The sequence below is a fragment of the Blennius ocellaris genome (assembly GCF_963422515.1).
Source record: "Blennius ocellaris genome assembly, chromosome: 2".
Lineage (NCBI taxonomy): Eukaryota > Metazoa > Chordata > Actinopteri > Blenniiformes > Blenniidae > Blennius > Blennius ocellaris.
The window spans coordinates 7,638,690-7,661,892 of record NC_137651.1 but is presented as its reverse complement, the minus strand read 5'-3'; the positions used below and the strand labels follow the sequence as shown (position 1 = coordinate 7,661,892).

The 23,203-nt window shown below is 40.2% G+C and overlaps 2 protein-coding genes across 2 annotated transcripts; both read left to right on the top strand.

Annotated features, from left to right (window-relative positions):
* The first annotated feature begins 1,373 nt into the window (after positions 1–1,373).
* Positions 1,374–12,945, top strand: ctsc (cathepsin C). The gene is made up of 8 exons (XM_080509937.1): positions 1,374–1,671; positions 2,339–2,484; positions 3,820–3,974; positions 7,298–7,453; positions 7,685–7,803; positions 10,095–10,226; positions 11,321–11,553; positions 11,675–12,945. Exons 1-8 carry the CDS (start codon positions 1,509–1,511, stop codon positions 11,939–11,941), a joined length of 1,371 nt encoding a protein of 456 aa, XP_080366063.1. The 5' UTR covers positions 1,374–1,508; the 3' UTR covers positions 11,942–12,945.
* Positions 12,946–14,659: 1,714 nt separating this feature from the next.
* Positions 14,660–22,831, top strand: rab38a (RAB38a, member RAS oncogene family; the record flags this gene model as incomplete). The annotated part of the gene is made up of 3 exons (XM_080509948.1): positions 14,660–14,861; positions 18,278–18,558; positions 22,676–22,831. The coding sequence occupies 3 exons, from the start codon at positions 14,660–14,662 to the stop codon at positions 22,829–22,831; spliced, it is 639 nt and encodes a 212-aa protein (XP_080366074.1).
* Between the last annotated feature and the right edge of the window lie 372 nt (positions 22,832–23,203).

The following is a 23,203-nucleotide window of genomic DNA, read 5'->3' as shown; positions in this document are numbered from 1 at the left end:
CACACAGCAGCCAAAGTAGCAGTCATAAGTGAACAACTGACTGAAATTCTTAAGAATACATGTGAGTATCTTTGACACAAGCAAATGTAAAAGGGAAAAAAAAGTAGCTTGTGGATGAGTAGGATTTGCATAACTGACCTTAAATTACCCCTGGTTGATCTGTGAGGTTCTTCTTATCTGGAGTAATTTGCTGCGGTTTCATTCACTGCGGGCTCCGTTTGGTCTTTTTTAGCTCATCACACAAAACGTCAGAGACTCCGTTGATGCTTCGACTTTGGCAGAAAATCAAATGACAAAAATGACTTTGTAATCAAACTGTCTTTTAAAAGCAACACCCCGATTTTAGAGTTTTCTCCATAGTCACATGTACGTGCATCAATGGAATGCCTTTATAAAAAGCAGCCCTTGTTTAACTTAAATTTAAATACAGTATTCACATCAAGATGTCATGTTAGGTTTTCATATTGGTAATTTCCCCCCTAATTGTACTTAACGTGATTCTTGGAATACAAGCTTCCATTTGGTCAAATTTTGTGGATTTAGTTCATCCATCAAAGGCCCAATTCACGGAGGAAACGATGGAGCAACTCCCATTAAACATATTTCAGCTTCACACAGAAAGGCCTCAAGCCCATAATCAAACCAGTGTCTTGATTTAAATGAACAAGAATGTAATTAGAGAATATGCTTGAGTAACAGGGCCTTGTGATTTAATGACCAAGTGAAATCCTTAAAATAAAAACAAATAAAAAAAAAACAATCTGCTGGTCAAGTGTGCAATCAGCAAATCCTTCACATACAACATGCATGCAAAGTTGTTTTTTGACCTGATAGATGAGGCAGTTTGATGGGGAATGAAAATCCTGGTTATGAAAATCATGCGACCTGGTTGTAGCATGATTGAGACTTTTATTATTTACTAATCCATATTCTGGATTATATAACTATATATCCGAGTTAGTTATCATGTGATAATCAATCCCATAATATAGGTCATTGGTTTGGCTTCCTTGTTTTTACTCTACTGCGCATGCTCGCAGCTGCTGAGTCACATGACAAAGGAAAACGAAACCAAACAGGAGAAACAAAGATTCACCGAGAGCAAGATAATTAGTCACGCTATATCCGTTTTCCTTGTTTGTTGCCATCTCCGCGGTCTGATCATAAGCGTACAAATGAATCTGAAGAATCCTTACAGGTTTTGAAATCCCGCACATCCGTTGCTGAGCTCACAAGACATGATTGGATGAACTGCATTCACGAATTAAATAGATAGATGTATTACGTTGTTTCCGTTAATACGGTGCGCATGTGCGGTGCGTAGTGAATCATCTTGACTGTTACGAGTGAAACTCTTTGTCCGGACAAAAGTTTGAGTTTGCGTAAAGAGCAGCCAGAGGACAGAGAGTAACTGGTCAGTCCCAGCAGGAGAGCAGCAGGACCCTCACAACAACCAGGGTCAGACAGAACAGTTTTTATCGTCTTAGTGCTTTTGCAGGTGAGTGAAGATGAGCTCGAGCCGTGTGCTCCTGTGCGCGCTCCTGCTGCTGTGTGTCCAGGGTTCTCTGGGGGACACCCCGGCCAACTGCTCCTACGAGGACCTGCTGGGGACCTGGGTCTTCCAGGTGTCCAGAGGGGGATACGACCAGACCATCAACTGCTCTTCTGCAGGTACAGAGACCACGGGGACTCCGCGAGCACAACACGCGACCGAACACAAGGAAGGAGATCGGAACTGGAAGTCATGTGACATCAACTAGTCTAATTCTGGAGATTAATAAGCAGTGATCAACCACCTTATTATGATAAATACTTACAAACTTGAAATAAATATTAGGTTTTGACAGTCATGTGTACATTCACAACAAATAGGAGAAATAATCGAAAGCATTTTGAAAACGTATTTGACTTCCAGTTTAACCCCCCCCCCAAAAAAAAACAACCTGATCTTTATTATATTATATTGAATAAATCAAAAACATGAAACACTTTAGTTTATGGATCCTTAATCTAAGATTGTTTCATTAATTTAAATGACTAGAAGAGTAAACTTTTCTTTTGTATTGTATTTTTGAGATGCACCTATCAGTGTGCAGAGAACAGGAGTGATTACAAGGAAGGAGACATGAGAGGCATTTTGAAATCATGTGACTGACAGACCTGTTTACAGTTCGCATGAACTACTTAACTCTTGTGTCCTGCATTGTTTTAGTTGAAGATGATCAAACATTGAAGGTAGATTTAAAAACCATACACGTGTGGTGGTTTTGACCTGTGTTGATGACATAAATTGTGACTTGGACACTTTAAACCAGCTCTTTGCGTCCTTCCTCTGCAGCCACAGGTGAGAGCACGGTGACTGTGACCCTGGAGAAACTGTCTGTGGCTACAGACGAGCTGGGAAACACTGGATTCTTCACCCTCATCTACAATCAGGGCTTCGAAGTGGTCATCAACGGCTACAAGTGGTTTGCTTTCTTTAAGGTAAAAGAGAAATGCACCCTTTTTTAACACTTTACTGAGCTCAACTTACTTATTATTGCATTGTACCAACTGTTTACAGCCTTGCTGCACTTTATCTATCTAAAATTTGATGTATTTTTTTTTTAAATTCTTTTTGTTGCTCCTCATATAAAATGCATGTTCACCACTGGGGAAATGATTATGCTGATGTTGTGATGTTTTCTGTTCCTCTCGAAACCTCTGTGGTTTCTTTTTTGCCCATTTTTATCATGTTATAGGTCACAGAATAGCTTACCAGAGAACTGCTGTTGAGCAACAGCAAACACTCCTTTTCTGGCACTTTTCCAGAAACGTGTTTTTTGCTGGTAGTAAGAAAATGGAAATAAGTAACTCAAGATTGTTTGAAGTCATACAATTATTTAGAATTTATCATGCCTTGCACGCCCAATGTTTCTTCAACATTTCCTCAGAAGTCGTGAGAACTCCAAAGCACGTGGCAATGTTAAACACACATGCACACCTCGAGGAAGTAAGCCACAGCTATACCCTCAAAGGAAGTTTCACTTTATTTCTCATTTGCACAAAATTGATTAGTTTCCGGTCCCTTCATCTTGTATGATCATATCTGTAAAATGTGCCAATGCTTAAAGGAGCAGATGCAGAGTTAAGCTGGCGGTCATGTGGTATGTGTCATCACTCATATGATGAAGTTATAGGAAGTGCCAGAGTCTGTCTGCTCTATTCTTCCTCCATGGTCATGCTTCTGGGTTTTTTGGGGGTTTTTTTTAAACGTAATTTTTATTTGTCTTCACAAGTCGTGTCGCTGCCTTTTAACTCGACTGATATTTGTGTTCTGTCTCTGCTGACAAGTATTCCATAGTGCACACCTCTCATAACCTTTACTCCCAGACCATTTATGATATCTGTAAAATTCCAAAACCGAGGTTATAGAGCTGTGCATATGTATGCAAATATACGATCATTATGATGGCCTCCAAGATGGTTAAAGTTGTCTGGAAAAAGGGGCTGAAACATTCGTCACACATTATTTTGACATTTCTATAGCCATGAAAGTAAAATAAAGTGAGCTGTCCTGAATGTAGCCAGGGGTTAAAATAATGAAGTACCTCAGTGTCTTTCAACATCCGATATGTTGTTTATCTTACAATGTGACGAAGTGTAGTAATGGCACTCCATTTTGATGTACATTTTAAATATCTAGGCTTGTACTTAAATGTATTTGTTCTCCTTTTTAAAATTTTTTTAGAAAATATAACATAAGATCAGAGGATTTTCCTACTTTTTCTTGCATAAAATGACCGTGTCCAGCTCTGATCTGTCTCCCCTCACTTTCAGTACACTGAGGAAGGCAGGAAGGTGACCAGCTACTGTGACCAAACGCTGGTCGGGTGGGTCCACGACATCCTGGGCCGCAACTGGGCCTGTTTCGTAGGCAAGCGAGTTGACCCGGTGCCCCCCCGCTCAAACTATAAGCCTCTCCTGAGCAGCAGGTATGCTATTTTTACATTAGAGTTCCTTTTCCAGCGTTTCAGCCTTGGGAAAACGTGCAGACGCAAATCATCAGTGGCACTCGAAGAAAGCTATCACTCATGTTATGATTGTAGGTATCTGAAGAAAAAAAAAAAAAAAATGACATAGTCCGGTGGGGGGGAGGGTGTTTCCTGACTACGTAATTCGAGGGAATCCTGAGGAATTACGCGATGCTATCCAATCAAAATGCATCTTTTCTAGGTAAGACGCAGCACGTCACTGTCCAAAATGTGGATCACGAATTGGGAAGAAAATAACGTCCGCGGTCTTCACATACCTAATGACTGCCGTCTTTCCGAGCTTCAGTAAAGCTCAGAAAAGTACCTGTAAGATGAACCTGCACCTAAGAAATCACTGAAACACAGTGGCTTAACAGGCAATACAAATATTGGCACTGTCTGGTAACATGAAGCGATTTACTGCACTGAAGAGTTTCATTTTGTTTTGCACATAGTGTCAAGATACAGGTTTACATTTTAATTCAAATATATATTTTTTAAATCTTAATTATAATGGATCTAAAGAGTTACTTATTTTTTTCCATTTATTTCTTTTTACAATAAGTCATTATTAAAGGTTATATAAAGTTTCAAGAAAAACATTATTTTCTTTTTTTTTTTTTTTACAACTAAATGTAATTAAAGACAATTTAAGTAATTTAGAATAAGCTTCAGTCAATCACACAGAACAGGTACGACAGTTGTAATGCTTTATATAAATACTTATAGAGCTAGCTTTCTCTCACAATAAAAGCAACTTATTTTGATGGTAATATTCTTTGAGAAGTCCAAACTCTACCAGCATTTGGTTTATACTTGCGGAGTGTGATGCATGAGAGTCGACAGCTCTACTTTTCATTAATTTTAAGGTAAAAAATGGTGTTGATGTGTATTGTCAGGTCTGCTGGTGAAGGTTTTGCCCACTGCGCAAATAAAAATTGTTTACTTTGACCTTAGAGTGCGATGGAGCCTTCCTCATATCCTCCAGCAATATGTATCCTCAATTATTTTATTAACGGAAATGTCCTTTTGTTTTCCTCAAATTTTTACAACTTAAAAATCCAGTGGGATCACAAATAAAAAGCTCCTTTGCGTTTGTCAAAACATTTAAAGGTGTTTTGTTGTGTCTTTATGGTATCTCCTCTTGGTTCTGTCAAAATGACCTCAGAAAGTAACTTGTGGTTACATAATTAGAGGGATTTTCCACCAAACTTGAACACAATAGGGACTTTCACAGTCGTGTTGTGTCAGTAGGAGTAATACCAGTAGAACACGCTATTTCAGGACGAGGTAAAATGTCCCCACACTTTCAAACAGCAAACCGGATCACGCTGTCTTTTCTTCATGTATAGGCGGCTCACACTTCTCAGCGAACATGTTTTATATTCAGTAGCATTCATCTTTGGGTGACACTTTATTGTCATTTAACATTAGAAATCCCTGCACACGTGATACTGGATTTTGAAGACTTCAGTGCTGATTTTTCTTTTGCTTCCTCTGTTGCCTCTCAGTGAAGTTTCAACCGCAACGTTGCCAAAACTGAAAGAGGATTGAAACTTCAAGAATAAGGAAGTTGCTATTTTATAAATCACAGTACAGTTGTGACTGAGGTTGCAGGGCAGCACCATTCAGAGTGACTGTAACATTAAAGGCGTATGCTAAATTCACTTTCTAATGGTTTTCCAACAGCAATTTGTGTCCCAGAAGCTATCTGGGAATGACGTGAAGACGATCTGTCCTCTCTCGCCATGGCTTGTTTACATTTTTTAGAAAGTGTGTTGCTCCAATGAGCCAATCAGAAATCAAACCCTATATAGTGTCATCAGAGGTTTAACCAATTCCAATCAAGGTAGACCCTCCCTTTGACCCTCCCACAATCAGGCAGCTCTGCTCTGGCACATGGCGCCATGGGAGGAAGTGCTTCTTCCTCTTCCCAAGATGGGCATGTGTGGGCGGAGCCAGTCCAGCTCACACAGACACAGCAGATTCTGAATGTAGCTCCTATGATCCAATATTCAAATGGATGAAAATCGAGGAAAAACTGGATTTGGGGCAATAAACGTTGAATACAATGTTTTTTGGACCAACAAGACCCATATGAAAGTGTTGAAAAACTGTATAATTGACCCCTTTTAAAACAATTGGATAATAGTGTGCAGTTCTTATAAAGGTATGATAAGAACAACATGTGACATGTGAACATATGTAGTGTGCATATAATGCATACATATCTATATCGTGTGTGTGTTAATAATAATGCAATTTGGTGCAATGCAACTCAGCAAATATTGGCAAAGCTTCACAGGCATGGCTTTCTTTTCTTTGGAGCATTTGTATGTTTTGACGGGTAGGATGACAGGATTTGAGGAGAAAAAGAAGAATCGCATGGTTGGTTGGTCTTTTAACATGTTTCTAACCAGGAAACACACCAGTTTGGAAACAATTTGATGAACGAATAGCTATTTAGTTTTGTTTTGTATTTTAATTCATCCTTTTATTAAACCTCTGAATGTTCCTTTTGAAAATGCAGGTGACAACAAGCCATTGTTGACCTCCTCCCCTCGGAGCCGAGCTCCCAATAAAAGCTCTGACTGAAAACACCCAGAGGAAGCTGTTAGCTTGTTAGCTCAGCTCATTGGCTGCTCTGCATGACTTGCCTGTTTAACTTCCCTCAGCCTCTGACTGACTCCTGATCCCTACAGCTGGAAGTCCTATTCTGTTTTTTGTTGTACTTATGCTGCTGTGAGTTCTGTTATTTCTCTGCGATGCGACTCTCGAGCAGTAGTTTTCACACTCGATTACACTTTTCCCTTTGTGACATTTTGAAAAGTTGCCTGGTCCAGGACAGTAAACTCAGGATGAGTAAGTGTTGGTGGTTTTCATCTTTGAGATTACAGGAACTCCAGTGCAAACTGAGACAATTAATCTCAGAGTATCACAGAGAAGTGAGGGCGCTTCTCTTAAATGGAAAGATAACTTTGATTTATCTGTTTTGTGCAATCTACTGGTGAAGTAAGTTTATTTACTCTGGACAGGAGACTTCATCCGCAGAAAAAACTCTTCCTCCATGTACTATAGCATCTGAAATCCTTTGTGTTCACTTTAATTATTCACCCCCTGCTTACACTACAAGAAAAACAACTGCGGCATTAATGGAATCTGCATGTCAAACATCCTCTGTCTCCCACAGGCATTGTCAGTATACTGTGATTTTTAACTATAAAATACTTACTTGCGTGATAAATGTTCTGCCTGTTTTCAACCCGGTGTTGAATACCTTCCAGGCTGCTCCAGAAGCGATACAAACACAACCTGGATTTCATCGACTCAATCAACGCTGTGCAGAAGTCCTGGAAGGCCGCACCGTACGCAGAGCATGAGCTGCTCACTCTGCATGAGCTGCACAACCGAGCAGGAGGGCGTGCATCCCACATCCCAACGTAAGTGCTTGTCACACATATTTTCTCGAAAGGAGCAGGTGTTTAGATTTTACATATTGATGTTTTCTTTATTTCAGGACGGTATGAAGAATTGCTTGATATATACATTATATGCATTACTTGTTCAGTGGTACATTCCGACTTCAACAAATATGATTCGCATGTTTAAACTGTAGTTCAATTGTTTCTGACTTGATTGTCTATTTTTTTTTAAATTTCTATTAATTCCAGGCGCGTTCGCCCTGCGCCTGTGAAAGCTGACGTTGCCAAGATGGCAGCAGCTCTGCCCGACCACTGGGACTGGAGAAACGTTAACGGTGTCAACTTTCTTAGCCCTGTGAGAAACCAAGGTAACTTTTAATTGTCTTCTAAAAACTTTTAAGTGTTTTTTTTTTTCTTCCCCTTTACACTGTTGAGAGATGCTTTACTATACTCTGCACATTCTGTCCGATGCCAGATTTTCTATTACAAAGATAAATCTATTCCAAGGAATCTTGAGTGAATTAGGGGGTGGACACGGCTATAACTACTCATCTGACCAGCTGTCAGTGAGCCAGACACTCCACAGCAGCACTACAGCTACTCTTCTCCCCTCTTGGCAGGTGTAGGGCTGCTTTCAGCTCTCCTCCTGTGCTCCTGCACAGCCCAGTGTGCGAGTGCACAGATTATGCGTGCTGAGCACTTAGTGTCTGAGGGGGCCTCAGTAGGGTTGGGTTTAAGGATCTGGAGAGGGCTGAAGCGTTTCAATAGGAGCCCTTTAAGCCACTGTTGATGGTTATGGAGCTTATTTTGCTTCAGGTGAAATGTTTTTTTTTTTTTTTTTGCTGTTCTCTTTCTCGTCTCTACAAAAATTGATGGACTCCAAGATAAATCAGTCTGGACGATTTTATCCAGCTGGTTATTTGAGGTGCATCCAAGCATCAGCACTGTCATCACTTTCTGGAATGTTTCTACCAGTCGCAGGTTTTCTTTGAACAGTTTTAAAAAAAGAAAAGCATATCTGCTGTTCCACTGTTAGTTGTAAATGAGACTGAAATTTCTTTTTTCACTGGGTTCATTGGCACTAATAATAGTGATATCAGACCACATAGTGGTGTAGTGTCCCTTAGCTTGCTTTATAACTATATTTGCCAACTTAGGCCATAGTAACTACTAAATACGAATACGATTTAGTTGCTAAATCTTGTATCCACATATTTTTCACATTTTACTTACGACATCTTTCAAATGTCACTCCATCATTTTAATATAGTTTATTGAGCAAACTCGGATAACATTTATATTTACTTCACGCAAACGTATGTGGATCACTTTTTTGATTCAGCCATTTTCATGGTGTTATTCAACGAAGGAAAGAGTACTGGAAATGTGTGCTAGTCATGACAAATGAGACTAGTTACACTGCTCACTGCTTAAATACAAGTAAAAGCACAATTGCTAAGAAAAAACTGACCAAAAAGTGCAAAGTATGTTTCTTCAAACCTGCTAAAAAAAATCTGATACTTTTGCAGCATTGCCATTTTAGATGGATGGAAGGATAGGATTACTTTATAAATCCAGAGGGGAACGTTTTCAGCAGCCCACATACAACAAAAGGACAAAAAACAGGCAGGTTGACTCCTTGGAATCCAGTCAATGTTTTGTTACAGAGTTGCATGAATGTTTTCTCCAAATTAATGGTTATTAAACCTAATTAGTCAAAAGAATGAAAGCATCTTGGGCTCGAATAAAACACGTTCACAGGGTCACGCTGACCTGAATCATTGGCACAAATAAAACTCCCTGCAAGCCCCTGCAGCCTCGAGTCTGCCGGACTGATTTTCTTTCTTACACTTTGTAAAGGAACTGGTGGCTGTAATCAGTGCATCCGTCTCTGTCCTTTGCTCCGTGATTATGCATAGCTTTGAGGCAGAAACATTTAGTGCTGAGTTGGTTTCATATGGTTTTAAATCGATGTACTTGTAATGTGCAGCCTTTGGCAAGTTTTGTGTTGTTTCACCAGGTTATGCAGGACAGTGTTTGTAGTACAGAATATTACAAACATGTTTTAATACATCTGGATGGTACAACCTGACAGCTGACAGTCAGGAATAAGTAATATAGAAACAAACCACAGTTGACTTTGAAAACAGAGGAACCCTGATATGAAAGGTTAAATATACGACACTCATGAAATGCCATTTTATATCTAATGTGTTGTTAAAGGTGTACAGGAGGATTTTCTTTTTCCGGCTGGATCATCAAGACTATTGGTCCTCCCAATTATCAATCATTCTGGTGACGTAAGGCCGTCGTACGTGCTCGCCCCTGGGTAGCGTGGATCTATTAGTTTTCACTTTCTGCGTATGCGCGCTTTCAGGTGTGTATGGTGAGCTACGCCTTCAGCGAGCTCGCAGTTCTCACCGGGTACTTTGAAAATGGCAGAGGGTCGCAAGAGAAAAAGTGTCTTCGAAGTGTATGAGAAGAAGAGAAAGGCTTGGGAAGAGAGAAACAAGACCAGAGTGTTTTTGGGAGATTGTTTCACACGATGGCTTTTTCAAATATTTCCTTCAAAATGCCAATACCCATCAGCTGCCCGATAAAGAGTTAAGCGATTTGACTTATTGAGGTGCACTCACGGCTCTGTAATTTCCTCCTTCAGCATCGTGTGGCAGCTGTTACTCCTTCGCCACCATGGGAATGCTGGAAGCTCGGGTTCGAATCCTCACCAACAACAGCGACACTCCCGTCTTCAGCCCTCAGCAGGTGGTCTCCTGTTCTGAATACTCTCAAGGTAAGCTCTATAAAGGATAGTAGTACCGAAGTGATGCAAAAGATGTGGATTGCCACTTAAAATAAAATAGTTTTTTGTCAGTTATGTCTACACTGACAGCATATAAATTGAATTGACATGAATCCTTAAAATTTTGATTGTGAGCATTAAGGCTTCTGGTAGAATACGTCCCCAATTTGTTGTATTTGTCATTTTCATGACGAATGCACTATAATCTCACTGAATTAAAACATACAAGCTTGAAAAATTCAGTTTAAGTGTAATAAATGAAAATATATTGAAGTTTTTAATTATTTCACACTCAAACAGTGTTAATATAACTAAAAACATAATGCATAAATTGAATCCATATTTTATTCCCAGTAAAACGTATCAGCTTTACTAACTGAAGCAATCTACCATTTGTGCCGAATACTTTTCCAACATTTCGTTTGCCATGCTCCAACATTAAGATGTGATACAATTTATTTCAGAATGAGCTAATATTTTCTGTGTTTGTATGTCCGATCAAGGCCTGGTTTATTGTGAATAATAATATTTGAAAATTTTGATTTAGTCATATTCAATACTGCATCCCAACTAACTGTAAATATATATAGATGGATAGATAGAGGTTTTTTGATCCCATGAGATAGATGCTTCTTTTGCAGCAGAACAGAAAATAATATAATTTACAGTATGTATGTGTGTATTTATTATGATGTTGTCATATTATTATGTGTCATCCTCAATAATCAAAAGAAGTTGCACTTAAGTTTTATGTAAATGTTTTTGGAAGTGTGCTTTCCTTTACAAAGCAGAGCATTTTCTAACCACTGTTTACTAATAATTGTCTAAGTGTTCGGGAAGAAGGCTTCATTTCCTTTCTGATACTAAATAGATTTAACTATTTATTTAAAACAAACAAACACGCATTCTCACATCTTTAGTGGACATTTCTTTACACTTCCATATCTTCCACACTCCATCTATCTTTCATACCGATGTGTCTGGTTTGATCTCATCCAGTGTGACTGCAGGTGACCGTGTTCAGTTAACTAGTTCATTCTAGAACAAACACAGATTGGTCATTTCCTCTTTCTGCTTTCTGTCAGGTTGCGATGGAGGGTTCCCATACCTGATTGGGAAGTACGTGCAGGATTTCGGCATCGTGGACGAGTCCTGCTTCCCGTACATCGGGAAAGACTCTCCATGCGGCGTTCCTAAAAACTGCGTCCGCACCTACGCAGCGGAATACAACTACGTCGGTGGATTTTACGGCGGCTGCAGTGAAATGGCCATGATGCTGGAGCTAGTCAAGAACGGACCCATGGGGGTGGCCTTTGAGGTACTGCTGCTGCTGCTGCTGCTGCTGCTGCTGCTGCTCTCGTTTTGCGCTTTCTAATTTTTTTGCTGTGGAATTTCAACTCCCTTGGAAAAAATAAAAACGCGTCACTTTCCGCCTGCAGGTGTACTCTGACTTCATGAGTTACAAGGAGGGCATCTACCACCACACTGGCCTGGCGGATGTCTTCAATCCCTTCGAGCTGACCAACCACGCCGTGCTGCTGGTGGGCTACGGCCGCTGCCACATGACCGGACAGAAGTACTGGATCGTCAAGAACAGCTGGGGCGAAGGTTGGGGCGAGAACGGCTTCTTCCGGATCCGCCGGGGGAGCGACGAGTGCTCTATCGAGAGCATCGCAGTCGCAGCCAACCCCATTGCCAAGCTGTAGAAATCGGCGCCAGTCAGTTTCAATGGTTTCTGTAGCTCGGGTGTTTCTTGCTTCTATGAGCCTGTGAGGCTAAAACTTCAAGCTGAACTCTGTAAGTTTTCACACGAGGTGAGTGGAACTGTTTTTCCCCACTCTTAACAAGTGGGAGTCCGAAATACTCGAGATGAAAAGTTACAGCTTTCAGCTTCACGGCCAGAAATGTTGTTTTAAAGGGAAATCGATGTAAAATCGGAACGTTTTTTTTGGGGGGGGGGTTCTTTTACGATTTTTTTAACTTTTTGAATCCCCAATCATGTGATTCAACGTTTTTATTTCATGGAAACTTAAAAGCAGGTTTTTAATTGTTCTCTGTTTAAACAATGTATTGCTCTGTCAAATACATTTTAATCACCACTAAGGTTTTAAAGTTACTGCAATAAAATTTCAGGCTTCAACTTCTAAAAGGATTTCTCATATGCGTTTGTTTACAGCCCACAAAAGGGATTTTAATTAAAGGGAACTGCCATCCTTTGTAGGTGCCATAGATTTTATTGAGGTTTAAAAGTTGGATTTACCCCGTCAGGGTTTTCTGTTTGGTGTTTTGTCTCGATGGTTTTCGCCCTCATTGATTTGCTGCCTGTGAGTGATTGAGTTCAAGCTTCAACTGCCCAATTTAATTGGAATTTAAATGGATTGACATACTGTCAAAGACGGGAATAGTTACTGTGTATGCGCTCAGGTGCAGGATTTCGATATTTTTGTCTCAGGGAAACGCAGCAGTGAACGAGTTTATTTCCTGTCCTTGCATCACGCTGTAACCACGACCGTAATGTTTTCTCTGTTTGTGAGAGCTCCTTGAGGGGCTTTTCAAGAGGATTTCTGAAAAAGCCAATAAAGGGATGCTATTGATTGCAGTGCCTTTTATTCTGCCTGTGCTTGTGATTTGTATTTTTATTTGGAGGAAGGAAAGCATTTCAATTTAATGTTTTTATTTGTAAAAAATTAAACTTAATCGCAAATCCGTCTCCCTGGGGTCTTTGATTTTGCATTAAAGTGTGGTTAGAATGGCGCTCCATGCAGATCAAACTGTTTCTCAGTCAAGAACAAAATACTGTGAGAAGGTTTCAGCAAGACGTACTGTAATAGTAATGGTAAGTATTCAAGGGCAAGACATTGGTCATCAACCTTTTCAAATTTAAAAGCTTCTTCAGGGTTATAAATGTTGAATATTTCTTGAGTTCTTTGGTTCTGTCCTCTAAATGCTGAGCAGCATTGAAGATGACATGTTGGCCCCCGCTGGGCGAAACACTTATGTGTGGGCACGTTTACATTTTCTTTCAATCAGATGAAGTCAAAGCAACGACTCATGACTTTAACAGGTGTAAAATAAAAGTTTACTTATTTACTGTGCTTTAAAACATTGGGGTGTTGAATTCTGTTTGTCTAACCTTTACTTTATAGAGGTATATCTCACTCATTGGACAACATTTCCATGTAAATACCCAAGATATAAAGTTTACTTCTGCTGGCAAGAATCAAACTTTTTAAACATTTTATTCTGACATAGGATTCTGGAGAGAAGATTGTTTTCCCCCTAGAAAACCACTGTATCTTTAGCCAGAGATGGTAATGTAGTGATTTCAGACAGTTGTACTCTTCACTACTAGTTTATTAATATGTATTCATATAAAGATGTTCATTTACATCTCAAAACTGGAAAAAAAAAAAGGATTAAAACATGCTGAAAGTTTCAAGTATTTCAGCAAGGTCTTCATAAAGGATTTCAGTATGTAATTGTAATTCTACTTATATGTCAGTGTGAATCACACCATGTCCTTTTCTACTTGGCTGCACACTGGTTTGCATGCTAATCCACAAATCCATCCTTGGAATGTTTTTACAATTATCTTTCCTTTTTCATGTCACACAGACATACCGTACAGCAACAGGCCATTACCTCCAGCCTTCAGTGTGTCTTTACATCTACTTGGAACAATCAGCAGAACTTCAAACTCAGCAATTTCACTGGCTGCTTTTTTTTCTTTTTAAGTCATTTGATGGAAATATATAAAAAGGCCTCCTTGTAAGACAATCTATTCTTCACTCCTCTGCTTTTATTGTTAAAGTAGATTAAATGATGTTGGGTCATGTGAGTATTTTTATGAATGGCAGGACTGTTTTAAGTCAGTATGTGTCCATGCAAATATACCGTGCAGTATGTGGTTGAATGAAATCTTAATCTATGATTAAAAAAAAAAATGAAAATAGTTTTGTGTTTTTTCCTTTCTTCAATCAATTTCACTTTTAATTAAATACTTATGTGACCTCTATTGGTACATAATGACAGGCACTGCTTTTTTCAGAAACTATTTCTAATGGGAGACAAGGCAGAGCAATTTCACGAGTTAAACAAAACTGCACATTTGAGATGCTTTGTGTCGATTTTTCTTCCGAACTTTTACTTTTTATTTTTTTAATTCATCCCCAATTTGAAGGATTTAATTCCATCCCAGTTTGCCCTACCAGCACCCCTGCGTGAGTCACAAGGTCCGCGCGTCTCTGCTCCACTTCCCTTCTTCCCCGTGTGGGCCGGGGCGGATGTTACCTCCCCTCCTCCGTCCCTGCTCTCCTCCTCAACTCACTCTGCGCTCTGCCGTCCTGTGCGTCCCCCACCTTCCCATCCCCTGGTCCTCCCCAGTCCGGTGGATTCATGCTCAGCTCTCGCCCTCTTCGGTCGCCATGCAGAACAACCACCACAAGGAGCATCTCTATAAGATCCTCGTCATAGGGGACCTCGGAGTTGGCAAGACCAGCATCATCAAGCGGTATGTCCACCACAACTTCAGCCCCAACTACCGAGCCACCATCGGGGTGGATTTCGCGCTCAAAGTCCTCAACTGGGACCAGGAGACGGTGCGCCTCCAGCTGTGGGACATCGCAGGTACGCAGCAACTTTTACGCACGACTCGCGTTGAGAAAAAAGTGAAATGGAGGTCAAACAGTGGAAGCGAGAGCCAGAAAGTGTGAAAAGAAAGTTATCAGGCTGTCTCTCTAATGGAACATATAGTTTTGGTTTGAACAGGATCGTTTTACTCAAGCGCAGGTAAGTATTCGTTAACGACTTACCGTAAATGAACAGATAATATCAGTTGAAATGTCTTTGCTGGGCTTTCTTAAGCTGTGGAATTACTGTTTAAATATATTACCTTGATGCCAAACTTAAAAAAAAAAAATACTCAGTTATCATAAATCATGTTTTATCACGTGGTGAAGTGGCTGGCATATATTTAAAAATATATGTTTCACTTTCTTGGAGCCCGCTATTGTGAGTTAAAGACAAGGCTTTCCAAATAGGCCAATTAATGAAATATTTATCAGCAGCTGGCTCCTCTAATGGAAACGGTTGCCTTTTCCTTTAGGAAAGACAACAGTTCCAACCAGAGCCTGAGGCCTGATCCATTCGTTTCAGAGAAGTGTGTAATATAAGTTATATATATGAAGCCAGAGAAAAAATGTCCACAGTGACTGTAAGATATAATACAGACATTTTTGCTAATTGATAATGTTACATATCTTTATGGTCGTCACATGCACCAGCTGACCGGCTGGATTGACTTGGATATGCAATTCTCCCGTCACATGTTTTAAAGTTGAGGTTAAATTCATGCATCACTTCGACACAAAGTGAGCTTGGAAGTCTCATGACCTTAAAGAAGACGAGTCATGATGCCTCATGATTAAACAGAATGCTGCTGTGTGGCAATAACTTAGTTGGTTGAGTCTTACAAGTGAATTATGCCATCTAGGAGAGCACAGGCTTCAGCTTTTGACATTAGAATTGGCGTATGAATGTCCTGCTCACCAATGCAGAGGCTTACTGCTCCAACCTGCTATATGAAGACAAAATGTTTTGTCTCCATTACTCTGTAGTCTGTGTTTTCTCTGTTTTATCCTTCATTCTTCATCGCCGGCTTAATATTTGAGTTTCTGATCGAAGCATGTGTGACATGAGTGTAACAGGGATGTCACGTGTGCTGGGTGTCACTGTTTGGTACACAGACGTGATGTTGAGAAATTCAGTGATTGCCTGCTGGTATTTCCTTTGATTGTCTGTGGTAGGCACGGGTATCGGGAATAATACTGCAGGCTCTTGAGTGGGATGCTGACAGGTGGGATGACAGACCTCATGGCTGCAGCAGCCTCATGTCACATGAGTGTCGGCTGAGGTTTAGAAGAATCCTCTGACCTGCTGCTCTCCCCTCCTGTTGGCCCTCTCCACTGAGCACAAGCAGTCATGTGTCTCAAGCCCATGTGAGTGAGATTTGAGGCCCAAGCTCTTTGTATACAGAAAGCTTTTATTATGAGACGAGTGTCTCCCTCAGAGAAAACTGCTTTAGGTCCTGCACTGTACTCTGTCTGCCGTTGAAAGAGGTGGGGAGGCCTGAATTGTTTATTCTGCATAATTTAGGATGAGCGCTGCCCATTCTGTTTCTTAAACACTTCATATGGGCTTTGTATTTTGTTCATATTATGAGTTTTTTGGTGTACGTGGACAAAACATTATGTTTTCTCAGCTCTTTGGTGTGATTTCTGAAAGATTTTACATTCACCATGATGGTGGGTTTCCTTGAGAGCATTTCTCAGGCCACCGATAAATCACTTGCTGTTTTCTGTGCATTTCCCAAAATATACAGTTTTTCTATTCTGGTCTGAGAAGGGTGACTGGTGGAGTAGTTTCACAGGCCAACTTCATCGCAGGCGGACATCCGGAATAGGTTCAACTTTTTATTAGATCACTTAGTGTATGCAACTAATTTTCTTAATTTTTCATTGATTACATAAGTTTAATCATTTCTTTTTCGAAAGAGGGGGCACATTTTCTACCATTAACTCTAATATTAGGAATCCTAAGTAGTTTCTGGGATGTATTGTGAGTTTTTGAGCTTTTTTTATTGATGAAAATCACACAGAAATATCCTCAAATGGAATTGACATTATATGCAGAGCCCTACAGTTCAAATTACTTTTAGATTGTAGTTTTATTTATTTTCTTATAAATCAGGATGGCTAATCGGATTACGCCGCTACCCTCAATAGGATATAAGCAGTATAGAAGACGGATGAATGAATAATCAGATTACAAGCTGGCACTACTACTACTACTGTGGTGGCTTGTAAATGAGAGTTAAGGGCTTATTTTCAAGTTTTTGCATTCAACCTTTTAGAGTTTTATCCAGTGTGTTGGGTTTTGGAGGTGTTATTATCTGATTTGTTAAACTTCCAGTTTTCGTGTTTTAAACGGGCTCTTTAACTCTCCTTTGAGTGTATGCAAGTGTTAGTCACTTCTGAATGACACTAGAATCAAAAAGGATTTACTGTTTCAAATGGGATCAGAGTAGACCCACAGATCCCAGAAAGAACAGGTTTATTTATTTATTTATTAATACAAAACTCACAATTACGGTAGTAATACTCACATTTGGCTTGGCCCTGGCAGCTTATTTGGTCTTTCGAGTTGAGAAAGAAATATTTGTGCCGTAATAGGATTTCAAACAGAAACTTCTATGTTTGAGTATTGAGTTTGAGCATTTTCAATGTGGGATTTCCAAACACATCAACCCTTTTTGTTTTTCCTTTTTATGACCCTTATCCTCTCATTTGTGCTCTGATGCAGGTGAGAAACTCTCCCACGGGCAACATAAACTTTAGATCTATGCATTATTTTCCTGGTGGCTGCACTCAGACAATTTTGAAGGCCACTACATCAATTAGCACAAAACACTTATTTGTCTGTGTGCAGTGTGAAAGCAAAGCTGATTGTACTCTCCAAGCTGTACAGCTGAAGATGATGCGATGGTGTTCTTGCACATATTACAGATGGGAAAAACTGTGTGCAGACAACATTCCATTAGAGCTTATCAAATTAATTCCACCCTCAGGAATTTTTTACAGTCTCACAGGAACACACACACACCTCATCCTGCCTTTATCCGCATCTTATCCGTGTCTTGCTGCTTTAATGGTCAAAACACGAAGGTAAATGCGGTATGTCTGGGAAGGAGCTAAAGTATGCGGTGAATGCATGCTTACCGGGCCATGTGAGGCAGTGTGAGAAAATGGCTGAATCACATGACTCCTTCTTCAGTCTGTGTGCGGCACCGGTTCACCTTTAGCTACCTGTGAGCCGTTTCAGTGCTGATTGGTGTGTCGAAGGAAGCAAAGCACAGGATCAGTTTGTCACCGTTAAGTGAATAAAAGCAAAGGTGAAAGGTTTGCCGACACATTGTATCAAACTATAACCATCTTCAATGTGTGTGTTTGTGCTTGTGTGCCTCTGTCTGTGTGTGTGTCCTACAGGTCAGGAGCGGTTCGGCAACATGACCCGAGTGTACTACCGCGAAGCCATGGGCGCCTTCATCGTGTTCGATGTCACGCGGCCCGCCTCCTTCGAGGCAGTCACAAAATGGAAGGAGGATTTGGATTCCAAACTGACACTTGCCAATGGGAAACATGTAGCCACTGTGCTTTTGGCTAACAAATGTGACCAGGGTCGGGACGTACTGACCAATAATGGAATAAAGATGGAGCAGTTTTGCCAGGAAAATGGCTTCGTGGGATGGTACGAGACATCTGCTAAGGTAAAACACACACACACACACACACACACAACGAAATAACCAGGACATAAAACACCCGTGTCAACAGGCATGTCATGTCTATTCAGTTGCCCTTGAGACACAGCTGACTCCTTGACTCCATTAGACCCGGAGGCCTAATATTCTGCGGAGCTGCCACCCTGTAGGTACATTTTAGATGAGAAGACACCCTGCTGTGTTTTAACAGTATCACTGTGTTCAGCATTTGAATATAAATGAACCTGCAGTCACAGAGTTATGCTGGGTTTTTTTTCTCCAAAGCCTCACAGCACAAATTCCTCCTGTGTGGTTTCCAGGTCAGCTGCACCTGCTTCATTTGCTCCGTCGGGCAAACAGGAAGTCCTGAAGGGAGTCAGCCTACTGATTTCTGTAAAAATCATGAAACAGTTGTTTGGCTTAAATTACTTTATTGAAAATCAATGAATATAAAAGATATAATTCAAACATTCATAACTTTGATTCAAAAATCCACCCTGATTTTTAGTGCGAAAAAGATTTTCCTTTTGTGGATATGAGATACTTACACATAAATACATATTGACAAACCTTCAATCTACTTAAATATGAAATGTTCACCAGATACTGTGGTGAAAGTGCAACATAATTCAAGAGTTAACTCATGCAGACGGGATTGTTACTGTGGTGAGTGGCTTCTGACTGCGAGACGAGCTGACACCCAGCACAAGCTCTGATTATGGCAGCGAGGAATCTCACAGCAGGATGGTGAGGGAGAAAATAGACTGAGACACACACACAGTCACACACACCATTGGCACTTTGACATACAGTAAAAAAAAATGCAATTGAACTTGTCTTTTCTTTCCTTTGTTTGTTTGTTAAAAGCTACAAAAACTAGTAATAAAAGTCATTGTTCGATCAAAATATTTTTTTAACTCCACATTTATTAAGATAACCTTTGCAATGTGTGTTAGTGAACTCTTAATGCAGCCAAACGAACACACACGTGCATACACATAGGAACTAGAGGCAATAAAAAGCAAAACACTTCAGCATATGCAGCTGCTTTTTATATTTTTCTTCTTTAAAAAAACAGTTTTACCTTCCACGCAGACAAACAAGGCCAGAGAGGTGAATTCAAGCCGGGGTTACTGAAACTAAAAGCAGTACGACAGTGACAGAAAAACAAAGGTGGCTCAAATACATTATTGAAGAGGATGAAACCATGAAGCCGTGAATCACCAATGTCACTGAGAATGTGTCATCACACTTTTTAAAAACTGACATTGAACATGACTTGATACACAACTGCACAGTCCTTTGCTTTATGTTTTCCTTTCAGCAGCAACATGCTGTCATTGGGCGCGTCCTTGTAGATAAAACAGTGAAAACATGTATTCAATGTGCATCTTGATGGCTGAAATGTCAAGATGTTGCTTTTTTTTTTTTTTTTTAACAGGAATGTATGGTTTCCTTTCAGGTGTTTATAAAGTCAGTGCCATGTAAGCTGATGTATTGTAAACCCACTGTTTCAATAAACTGATAGGAGAATTCAAGCAAACTTCTCCCTTTAACATCTCTTTACATGCTCTCCATGCACGCACGCAGGGGAAAATGAAGCTGGCCGAGATAGAGGGGCTCGTTCTGTTGTTGTTTTTTTATTTTCTTTTGTCTGGAAAGAATCTGTTGTAACGCCACCAATAAATCAGATGGAGCGTGGCACAAAATCAGCCTGTGATCTGCTGCACCTTTCACTATCCTTCTGAGCCCATTTGGATGCGATTAATATTCAGTAAATCTGCAGCAAACTTCCCATTAGAAAAGTGAGCGTGTCAGTGTGAACGTCCGTCTCATTAATAATCGTCCCTCGTTCTCCCCTCATGTGAACCTCACTGAATCTCCCCTGGCCATTTTTCTCCTTTGTCAGTGCCGGATTCACTTCCAAACTGCTGGAGACACTTTGCAAGGGACTTTGCAAAAAATGGATCTTTGACGTTAGCATTTTTATTTCTATGAATGGAGAAGGCAACAGAAGGAAGACGGATTTGCTAATTTTGCCCTATGAATATTAATAGTAATACCTCCATGACAATAGTGGGTACGTTTTGTGCCAAATCTATGTGCCACTACATTGTTGCCTCTGTCTAATTTAGACAAAAATTTAAAAAAGTAATGTAGAAACTCTGATCATAGGCACAAATACAAATTAAACTATAGAAACATCAGCTTTTTAAAAAACTATATTCCAGCAAGAGAATAAAAGTGATAAAAAATAATTGGGAACACACACACACGCATGATGTAGATATGTCTGTCAGAAAGAGATAAATAAAAATAGAAACATCAACATCATCTCATAGAGAGTCTGTGTGGCACTGCCACAGTACACAGAAGAATTGATGTGAAAGCTGGTTGGGTATATAAGGTAGGGTATTATCATGATTGGGAAAATGTCTATCAATAAAACATAAAATTGTGCCTCATGCGAGGTTTAATATACCTTTTGACTGTATCATTTTTACAGTTGCCAACATTACAATATTCTTCTGTGTGCAAGCAGAGCTGGAGAAAAATGTGTTATAATGAGAAATTGTATCTACTATATTTTAATGAATTAGCTTTGTTTTGTCAAATTATTTTATTATACAATCCCTCGCAACCCTAATTATTATAAAACAGGTCTAGAAGATGGATGGATGGCTATACAAAATGGCAGATAGTTTTTATGCAGACATTTTGTCCTCAGGAAACTTCAAATACACTAATTGTCATGAAACCTGGACTCATACAGAGGCAGATGTGGATGGGTGTATTAACAGAAAGCAATCTTTAATGGACATGAAGTAATTAACACCTACATCAACTGGAGTATTGTATGAAAAGTGGCAAGAACTGACTAATTGTTCAAGAAAGGACTCCAAAAAGAGGAAATGTCCAGGCAAAAGAGGCCATTTGGTCACCCTACTATGTTTATATACTGCAGGAACAGACACATGGATTCTCCCTCCAACACTGGGATGTCATCTCTCTGCAGTCTTTGCAACTTGTTTTCTCTTGTGGTGTCTAACAATTGTGTGATTGGTCAGAAATAGTGTCGTTTTGTATGTATACCCACCATTATATACACATCAGGAGCCAGAGCTTCGTGAGACACAGCTGGAAACAATCAACACGCAGGTGAAACACCTGAAAACACAACAAGACAATAAAAACTAGGAGAAAGTCACCCGGAAGACATTGAGCAGATGTGGAACATGAAACCAGGTGATAGAGGACTTGAACTGAAGGGGTTCCATACATTAAAATGTATCACACAGTCATCATATACTCAGTATAGGAGTATGCAGCCTATTCAGCGCACTCTCTTAATTATGATCATAAAAAACAGTTTTACCGTTTTGTTGCATTATTGGCAAGTTATTACATTATTGGGTTTATGACATTCAAAATGGCCAAACTTATTACATTAGTGAAAGCTCTCTTTATTGGCCATTATTACATTATTGGTTGCTCCAGATAGAAAAGGCTTACACCATGCCAGGACATTAATCTGAGTGACAGGATAATAACTCGCACCAGACTGCAGCTACAGATGACCAGGATATTAAATATAATATATGAGAAGACTCATGTTGGTCCACATTTTTATTCCTGACTACAAGATAAGGCATGACAGCAGAAAATAGGCAATGCCCAAAGGTAAAGGAGACATTTTTTTTTTAACATAACTGGATGCAAACCGGTGCACTATCTTCTCCGTAAATGTTCCAGGGTAATCATGTACAAAGGTTAGGTAATTTGATCTTGCCATCATTTTAACTTTTTATTTAGCTGTTTGTGATTCGAGGACGGTGAGGGTGTCATTTGTCAACGTCTCAGAGCACCAGCAGCCCTGTGACTAAATGTATGCAAATGTCCCTTTTTGGTTTATGTTCACGTCATGGCTGTTGCCTGCTGCTCCATCCATCTATTCTGTTTAGTTATGGTCCATTTGTTTCGCTCACCTGCTATCACATGATATTTCCCCCTGTGGGTGTATGTGTGTGTGTGTGTCTGTGTTCGTTGATTGATCTCATGTAATAATCCACGTCTTTTTTTGTGTATTCCCCGTGCCCCCTACCTCCTCCTTCTCTGCTTTCAGGAGAATATCAACATCGATGAAGCAGCAAACTGCTTGGTGAAACACATCATTGCCAGTGAGAATGACATGCTCCAGTCGGAGGTGCCCGACACCATCACCCCACAGTTAGAGAAAGACAAAGGAGGAACATGCTCCTCCTGCTTCAGACACCAGTAGTGCTCCTTCTGCATATCATCACACACATGCAGACCCACTTCATGTAAGAGCAGATTGATGAAGAAGTGTTTTTTGTTTTGTTTTTTTTTGTTTTTTTTCATGTCGGGTAGCTCAGGTGGGTGGAGGGGGTGTTTGAGGGGGCGAGGTGGGGGCTGACGGAGAGGCAGCTGGCCCAACAATTCGATGGACTGAAACAGAAACAGAAAGAGAGGAAGAGAGATGGATGCAGCTGGGTGCGCTTGTCAAAGGCAAGGTCACCCTCTGGGCGACTTGGAGCCTTGACACTTCCACTCTGGTTGCCATGGAGACGCAGTTAATGAACACATGCTCAGAGAGGTGGCAGCAAATCACAGTCGACTGTATCGACAGCGA

Excerpts from the sequence above, each read along its gene's own strand:
- ctsc (XM_080509937.1), top strand. The coding sequence starts at position 1,509 with ATGAGCTCGAGCCGTGTGCTCCTGTGCGCGCTCCTGCTGCTGTGTGTC. Across the intron at positions 2,485-3,819 it reads AGTGGTTTGCTTTCTTTAAG|TACACTGAGGAAGGCAGGAA; the intron begins GTAAAAGAGAAA and ends CCTCACTTTCAG. Across the intron at positions 3,975-7,297 it reads AAGCCTCTCCTGAGCAGCAG|GCTGCTCCAGAAGCGATACA; the intron begins GTATGCTATTTT and ends AATACCTTCCAG.